At 48.3% G+C, this 9,017-nt stretch overlaps 1 protein-coding gene across 1 annotated transcript; it reads left to right on the forward strand.

Moving 5' to 3' along the window:
* Positions 1–2,370: 2,370 nt before the first annotated feature.
* Positions 2,371–8,663, forward strand: LOC119443820 (monocarboxylate transporter 9). Its single transcript, XM_037708473.2, has 2 exons — positions 2,371–2,482; positions 8,152–8,663. The coding sequence occupies exons 1-2, from the start codon at positions 2,441–2,443 to the stop codon at positions 8,521–8,523; spliced, it is 414 nt and encodes a 137-aa protein (XP_037564401.1). The 5' UTR covers positions 2,371–2,440; the 3' UTR covers positions 8,524–8,663.
* The last annotated feature ends 354 nt before the right edge of the window (positions 8,664–9,017 follow it).

The following is a 9,017-nucleotide window of genomic DNA, read 5'->3' on the forward strand; positions in this document are numbered from 1 at the left end:
TTCTCATCTGCGACAAGCATCTTGCGGTCAGGCAACTGCCCGAGGAGCTCTTGTCCAACGGCTGAAGTCTGAACGGTGCAGACTTCCGGTACCTTCAACTCGTCGACATTGACGTTGCGGGAGTCGAACCGACTATGAAGTTCGAGCTTGACGCTTCGACAGCTGTAAGAGCGGGAACACTTAGAAGTGCCAAACGCCAACAAAGAGAGAGCAAGGTCTTCTGTCCCGAGGGAAGGCAGGTCGAGCCTTTTGGACAGGTCGCGTCGAATAAAGGTTCTCTGGCTGCCGGTGTTAAGCATTAGTCGAACTAAAATATAGTTGTGGCTTCCGGACGCTCACACTGTGGTTATTTGCATCAGGACAAGTGTAGACGTATCACTACTAGCTGGAGCACTTGTCACCGGCGGATTGTCACTTCTCGTGGGGTCATGTTTGACAAGTGTACCACTGCTTAGAGCACTGCACGGGCTCAGGCTTACCCGAAAGCCCGGGTCCGCCACGGGCCGGGCCGGGCCGGGTAGGGCAGTTTTTTCATGGGCTTGGGGCGGGCTCGGGCACGGCATGTGCTTTTTGACCCGGGCCCGGGCCGGGCTCGGGTATATTGACGCGGGCCCGGACCGGGCTCGGGCTTTCTGGTGGTGTGCATGTAACATGCACCGAGTCATCCTCGCGCGTCTCGACTCTGAAAAGCCTGTTGCCCCAGCGCAGCTGGAAGCCAGCAGTGCTACTCCTGAGTACTTCTCTTTTCTTCTTCCGTCGTATTTTGCGCTGTTTGAACAGAATGTAAAAGTCCAGAAAGACCGAAGTCGCCTCAAACCAAAGGATGTCATTGTATTCCTTACCTAAATCATTGTAATTGAAGCTTTTAGCGCGGTGCAAGCGCGTTCGCGACTTGCTGATTCTTCAAAGGCGAATTGGTAAAACACCTTTAAAGGAAGATTTAAATTGTGAACGGAAGCTTTAAATGGTTAGGCGAAACGGAAAAGCGTCTGCACGTCGCATGTCCACAGAAAACTATCATCATCAGTATTGGCTCGAGCGTCGTGGCCTTCTTCCGCAGATGGCTCGTTGGCGCCCCTCGGGTTGCGCTCGTGCTCCGCACGCGCTCGTGCCACTGTTCCCGCGTTCGTTTTAGTTGTCTTCCACAGTGGCTCCGTTGCCGCTCATCATTTTGGAGCGCACTTTCACTTCTCTTCTGTCGTCGTAATGGGGGCTGCGTTTACGCGCGTATGAACCATTGCTTAAGGGAGTGTGAGCCATTCATTGTCTTACGTTACGCACAGATTTAATTTTCAAGCAATTTAATTTGGAAGAATCGCAACGGGCACTGGCAGGCGAATGCTAGTAACCACGCCGCCGAGAAAACTAGAGACATCGAACGCAACTGACAACGGCGAACTGACGTCGTTCTCTGCTTCAGAGCTGAACGTTTTTGTAAACTCATAATTGAGAAATACTTTAATGAACCGTCGGAATTAACCGAGTGATAAACACCAGGCCGCATGTTTCAGCTTCGCTCGTTAACCATCTTCACGTAGGGGAAGGGCCGACGAAATTTTAATTCAAAAGCGTCACCTGTTCCTTCGTGCCATCTGTGTGTGGCCACCAATCCCCCTGCTTCACGTGAAAGTTTGCCAAGTTTCGTGAACTACACATGCATTCACTGCTTATTTTGCCCATGTCATATGATAGGTTTTCGCCGTCGTTAAAGCTATTTTTTCACGGTCCCAGAGCTCCTAGATACACTAATTTTGGTAAACGCTTCCTGAATAGGAATATTTTGTCATCCAGCCTATTGCAGCCGGAAACTACAAAGGAATTCCGCACTTTGTCATCCTACCGCCTATGGCAAGAAGGTTCAAAGCAAACTCGTATGGGTTTTCTTTGAGAACTGTCGTGCGAAGCTCCTCCCCCATTCTAGAATTTTAGAGCGCCAAAACACTTCTCTCATTCCCCTCAGGAGTGCAGTTAAACTCCGCGCATCAGAAATATGTTTTCTGCCGTCTTTTGTGATCAGAAGTGTAATGGTGGCAATCGTTCACGATGGAAAAAGCGCTACAAAAATGGAGACTTAGCAAGAACAAGTAATGATGGCAACTGCCAACATCAATCCTTTAATAGATATTAATGAAGACGAAGCAAAGGTGCAAGATTAGTGCACACTATGTATCGCGCATTTTTTTCTCGCTTCGTTAGTTATCATACGTCTGAATAGCAGACAATAGTCTCAATACAGACTATGCCTAAGATAGGTGTCAGGTTAATCACCTCTGAAACCTGGTAGGATATGTCACAAAGACTGGTTGACAGTTTTTGTCCGTTTCTTCTTATATTGCAGCCCTACTAGGAGGCACCGTTATTCAGGTTCTTACCGTCTGGGCAGCGGCAGTTACCGGTGGTTTCCTGCTCAGCCTTACCTTTATATCCTCTTCCTTCGCTAATGGAACAGCTTTTCTCACAGTTGTGCTGGGTGTCCTTGGTGGTAAGTTTGAGCACTAATTCCGATAAATGGCATGTAAAGACCAAGAAGCGCGAGCCTAAACAGATTTTGGAGGAACTTTGTCATCGCGCATTTAAAATAAAAGTGAGATTGAAGACATGTTCAGTACCGAGACAACGGTCGAGATGCCGGGATGCCCTCGTCATCAGCGATAGAACATCGACCTAAGCGTGTGTCAGACGAAATGCATAAATCGGACAACTTTTAGCTAAGGTTCTTGTCAGGTTGCCCAATTCTGAGTACGCATCCACAAAGACTGCTCACTTAGGTTTATCAATGAACATGTATCAGAATATTAGCAGCAATCAAGTATATTGCTATATTATTATTACTAATATACGTCCCATACAATTCCTTTCTGCGCACTCTACAAATAAATTTTATGAACCAGTCTAGTGCCGGTTTCATAGTTCTGAGTTGCGTGTAGAAGTCTTCTTTTCTGTATCTACGGATTCATGTCGCTGATGAGTATAATATACGAATTTTCGATGTCGTTGAGTTCTTATGCCAAGTGCTCATAGGACTTTTCATTTCATCATAATCATGCCTAAAAGCTGCCATATAGACATAGACTACCTTTCGATTATACATGTTATATTGGGTTGTTAGAGCACCTGCAACCCTTTCATTAACATTGTTGTCTTCCACAATTCTTTTCGCTATGCCCTTTCTTAGTAGCAATCGTACTCTGTATTCTCTACTGTCATACACGCCTCAATAACATAAGATGCGGCCAATACGCTGTAATTTATATGCCTCAAATGTGCTCCCCCTATTTCGACTTCCCGGGTTACGCTTGAGAAATCCATAAAGGGCCTTGCTATCACAACAAGCACACGTAAAAGTTGGGGCATACAATCATGCTAGAAAACCGATTTCTTTGTGGATAAGCTTATTAATGAAAGTTTAACTACGATTCTTCAGCGCAAAAATCACGATAATTATCAGGAACGTTGGTAGGGTTAAGGGGGAGGGAGTGTTCGGGACAAATTTTCACCGCCCGATATACGCAAAGTGCACCTCATGTATTTCAACCACATCGAAATGCGGCTGCAGCGGCCGGGATCAATCCCGCGACTTCACGTTCACATGAGCAAAGCCACAGCCACTGGACTACCACGGCGGGCGTGGAAAAGCTAATTATGTTTTCTTTAGAATTGCTGGATCTTCTTCGATGCAATTCCCTCCTATAGAAGACAAACGAACACGCAGGACCACTACCAATATGAAAGAAAATAATCAGGTGCATTCAGTGGCGTGCGCCTGAGCAAATTTCATTCGGCAGAATGTTTTCCTCGTCCAACGAGTCGTGTGTTGTTTTCCTTGCTCCAGCTGAAAGAAACCATGAACTGTTGCTCTTCAAGTCGTAGGTGACCGCCCCCAGCCTCCAACACCCAATAACAAAAGCCCACATGGAGACAGACATTCTTTGAGAGAGAGAGAGAGAATAACTTTATTGAGAATGCCTGCAGAGTCGATTAGGCTCCCTCCAGCCAGGGAGGACGAGCTTTCATCGCGACGCGGCCACTACGTCAGTCTCATGCGTTATGCTCCTCGAGGTCTTGCTCCCTCGGTACTTCGGCGGGTCCGAGAGAGCCGCCGCCCCCTACCTGGGGGTGCCGCCCCCCCTTCTCCTCGGTTTCACTCGGTCGCTGCCTTTCTTGAGCTGCAGAGACCTGCTGTATGGCTTTGAGTTGTGTCTCTTGATCGTAGATCCTCGTTGCAGCCTCTAGCTGCGGCGGGATCGTCGTCTTCTCACTGACTTCTCTCGAATTTACGCCACAGTCCCAAAGGATGTGAGCCGCGGTAGCTCTCTCCTTCGCACACAGTCTACACACGTCACTCGTGTACACACTCGGACACACGTGCTTAGCTAGCACCGGGGCGAGCAGGGACCCCGTCTGTAACTGTCTGTATAACAATGCCTCCTTCCGGGTAAGCCCCGGGTGAGGTGGTGGCATAGTCTGTCTGTTCAATCTGTACCATTTCACTATTTCGTTGAAGGTGGTCATCTTGTCCTTGGCACTGTACCACGACCAACACTCCGAGTCGGCCGTGTTTGCAGCCGCACGGTTGGTTAGTCCTCAGGCGGCCGCGTTGGCCGTCTCGTTGTGGTTCGCGTTCCCGCTTTCCGACACGTCACTGCCCATGTGGGCCGGAAACCACTTGATCACAGTAGCACTTTTGCGTCCGAGGTCTTCGACCTTGCGCAGCATGCGCGCGGCCTCACTACATACCATACTCTTGGCATAGTTCTTCACTGCCGTTCTAGAGTCACACAGCACTGTAGGACATCCGGGGTCGGAGACGGGCAAGGTGATGGCCACCTCCTCCGCTTGGTGCGCTTCTCGAGTCCGGACGCTCAGCTGCGGTCTTCGTTGCACCTGTCGATGATTAGACGACCACCTGCCGCGTATTCCTTAGTTCCTCCCCTAAGTGCGTGCTTGCCCATTATGACAAAGTGACACGCAACAAGTCCCTACTTAAGCCTTATATGCCACCCGACCGACGTTTCAGCAAAGTGTTCATCGGCCAACTGACTTTGTTGGCTCCCTCCTTCAGTCTCACGGTTGGCAATACCTACTGATAATGGTGGATCGGTTTAGGTGCTTGCCAGAAGCTATGCCAATGGCGTATATCACCGTTCAAACTCTGGTGCAGGCCTTCGCGTCAACCTTGGTATCTCGCGCCGATTGTCCTGGGACCGTGAGAGCAGATTGTGGGTGTCATTTTAAGCCGGCCTTTTAAGCGAAGCATTTATAGGGTCAAAAGTGCCGGCGGCGGTGGTGCTAGTGGTTGTGGCGGCAGCGGCAGGTGTCACGCTGAAAAGTGGGCCGATCCTGGCGACAGTGCAGAAAGGGTTCAAGCTCAGTGGCACATACCAGGGACTAAAACGAAAGAGAGAAAGAAAGAGAGAAAGGAAGAACGACAGAAATAGAGGAAGAGAAAGAGAGAAAAAGAAACAAAGAGGAAGAGAGAGACAAGACAAGAGAGAAAGGGAAATATTGAGAGAAGGAGAGAATAAGAGACAGAAAGAAAAAACAGAGAGAGAGAGAGAAAGAGAGAATAACAAAGAAACAGACACTGAAAGAAAGAGAGAGGGAAAGACAGATAGAAACAAAGAAGCAGAGAGAGAAATAAACAGAGAAGGCAATAAAGAGAGAGGGAAATATGGAAGGAGAGAGAGAAAAATAAAGAGAGAGAAAGAAATAAAGAGAGAGAGGGAAATATAAATAGACAGAGAAAGATGGAAGGATAGAGAGATAAAGAAAGAAAGAGAAACAAAGAAAATCACCATGAAGGTCAAATGACACACGGCAAGCTTTGCTTACCCCCATTTTCTCGACAGGGGAAGGGCTGGTGATTTTTTTACGTCAGTTGCTGCTCAGCACAAGCACAGTCAAACGACAGCCAATTATTGAGCTTCAAGCTGTATAGCCTATAGGCTCCACGACTATCTGAATCTTGACTTCACTGCTTGTCTTTACCACGAGCGCTGAGTCGAACACATATGTGCGGCGGCTGAAGTTGTCTTCCGGGCTAGCTTGTAGCTTTCAGGCAGCTTACTAATGCGATTAGCTTTCTTAGTGTACTTCACGCACTTTCTGGAGGCCATATCTATCTATCTATCTAGCTATCTATTCTGTCTGTCTGTCGATCGGTCGGTCGGTCGGTCGGTCGGTCGGTCGGTCGGTCGGTCGTCCTATCTATCTATGCCTCGTAACGGTTCTTCCGCAAGACGGGTAGACCACGTTTCAGTGGGTAGCGCAACGGGCTGCTGAGCGGAATTAACAGGGTTCGAAACAGTCGTCCGACCAATATGTGCAGGTCTTCAATGAACTTATAACACGGCGACATTGGTCAATGTTGATGCGGGTCTGGGTAGGTACCTGTGTTCGAAGAAACTATTTGACGCCGACTTAAAGCAGTGGGTATGCGCCACTCCGGTCTGTGCAGGTCTCCGATGAACCGTTTTTACACCAACAGGGGTCGCGGTGCCAGTAGGTCTGTGCTGTTCTTGAGTGAACATTTGTGATGGTAACTTTAGTAACTAGGTATATGTCACTAGGTATGTGTCGCTCTACAAAAATTATCCTTGAAGATTCTCCATTGTTCCGCAGAATTGAACCCACGCTACGCGCCACGTGTTGTGCCGCTAGATGGTGCAGCCTGCGCAGTAAGAAGCGCGTGAGAAGAGGCCGGCTGCATACAAGTTGCGGCGCTGGCCATACGGTGTGCTATTTCTTCTTTCTAGGGTTTTACGTGCCAAAACCAGTTCTGATTATGAGGCACGCCGTAGTGGAGGGCTCCGGTACATTGCTTCACTAATAATAGAATTAACATCGACATTCATCGTGAGATGGGTCCGGAATTTTTGAATTCCAGGGATTTACCACTCCAAGCCCAATGCTTTGTCCAGCATCTCCAGGACTGCGCCAAGGTAGCAAGGCCGACCGCAACTGGCTTTCCCTGTTTGCAACATTTTCATGCCACTCGGCCTTGCCTCGACCACGCATGTCTTTCTCGGCGGGATGCAGTTAAAACACGTATGACACAAGCTTTTCAGTGACAGCTTTGCGTTTTCACCTTCACAGCCAATCTCTGGCAGAATGGCTGCGAGGAGGTCGTCAGCTACGACCATGTGAAGCCACCCCCAATCGAGGTGCCACGCTGCAACATGCCCCTCAATATCGGTGTTACCTCCGCCGTCTTGCCCACCACGCACGACCGCGTGCTGCCTCGTCCCCAGTTACACAGCGGCGTGCCATCTCAGCCGGGGGACCTAAAGCGCCTTCCTAAGGAAGGCCAAGAAAGTGCACAGATCATCTGGCATTCAATGGCCAGAAAATTAAGAGACGTGATCATCCGCGTGTACATGAGCAGCAAATATTCAACAGAAGCCCTGCCAATCCCAACAGAATAGATTCTTAATAACCAAAGTGAGACACCTTTTCCTGCCACGCTTTCTCTATACTGCATTAGTCACCATAAATATTAATCGTTGAGCCACTTGCTCCTCTGTATGATGTGATGCATAGAAAATGATATACATGCTGCACTTAGGGAGAATTTTGACGACGGCGATATATAGGTATATGTGGCTCACTTGCTTTATAGCCTAGTAAGGGTTGAGTCAGGACTTGTAGGCATTGTGGCCCGTAAGAAGGCTGTTCGTGAAGTCTGCTCCTATTACTCTAGTTACATGTTCTACGACAAACATGCTTGCAATGGTGTTTTTATAAACATTATCATTTTTAAAGTCCAAAATATGTTAGATTCTACAACCGTAAATATTCGCCTCGACTGTCCATTTGATGGGGAACCGTAACCTCCATAACTGAGAAAGCCAAACCAGTCTGCGACTACGGTGAATTGTGGTGAACGTCAGCAGGCGCCAAATGTAAAGCGCATTTACACAACCGCCCACAGCGCCATACCTTGTATTTTATGCCCCATGAGCTCTTAACTCCCTCCAACAGTTAATTTGACGAGTACTGCAATAAGAAAGTGCTATAGTGGTAAGTTAACATTTGAATCAAATAGAGAAGATAAGAGGCATTGAGAATATATAATTTTCTTTCTGCTTAAACTTTATGTAGCAAAATGATAACGGAACTGTGTTTCTTAAGGCATTTCTCGCTCCGCCGCAGGCACTGGGCAAGGAATCATCTTCAACTGCAGCGTCGTCGGTCTTGCCGGACTACTTTTCATCGCGGCGAGGTCTCGCCCTAGGTGTCGTGATGACAGGAGCTCCAGCGGCGTCTTTCATATTCCCCGCAATATTCGACTATGTCCTCGAAGAGTACGGACTACGCGGCACACTACTTCTCACAGGAGCATGCATGCTTAATATTCCCGCGTTCGGAGTCCTGCTTCGTGATCGTCTGAAAACTTCTGTGGAAGAGACGTGCCGGCAGTGGGACGCCAGCAGCATACACAGAAAAATCAAAGCTGCCGTCGAGCTCCAGAATACATCGCACACAAAAACAAAGTTCGGTGAACTGCCATATCCCAAAGCTTGAACAGCGGCTCGAAAGGCTACGTACGCGATCATTCAGGCCTCGTCGCCATTCTCAGCAGTAGCCAATCCTTCAGTGCATTCCGACAGGAGACCAACGGAAACTAGCAGCATATTGACAAGCAGTCCCAACAACAATTTTCTATTTGCAACCGCGCGCTGTTATTCAGCCACTGCCAATCTGCCGTTCGGTACATGGCCAACTAGGACAAACAAAATTAATCGAGTAAACCCTGCTGAACTGCATGACTCATTGGTGTCGGCAGTTCCAACATTAATTCTGGGTAGTAAAACCAACGGAATTCTTCCCATCGATTTGAAACAGCACCAGCGGCCAGCTTCAAGCTTTCCAGGCCCGAGTACGTCAAAATGGAAAGGCTCTTATTGAAAGCGCTGCAATAGTGGTCACAACACCACGGTTTTACATGATCGCCTATTCTTTCTGGGCGTACTGTTTTTTCCTGGATACATTCCTTACAGTGGTTGTTGACTATTCTG

This window comes from Dermacentor silvarum, chromosome 3, assembly GCF_013339745.2.
Source record: "Dermacentor silvarum isolate Dsil-2018 chromosome 3, BIME_Dsil_1.4, whole genome shotgun sequence".
In the NCBI taxonomy this organism is placed as follows: Eukaryota; Metazoa; Arthropoda; class Arachnida; order Ixodida; family Ixodidae; genus Dermacentor; species Dermacentor silvarum.

Excerpts from the sequence above, each read along its gene's own strand:
- LOC119443820 (XM_037708473.2), top strand. The coding sequence starts at position 2,441 with ATGGAACAGCTTTTCTCACAGTTGTGCTGGGTGTCCTTGGTG. Across the intron at positions 2,483-8,151 it reads TGTGCTGGGTGTCCTTGGTG|GCACTGGGCAAGGAATCATC; the intron begins GTAAGTTTGAGC and ends GCTCCGCCGCAG.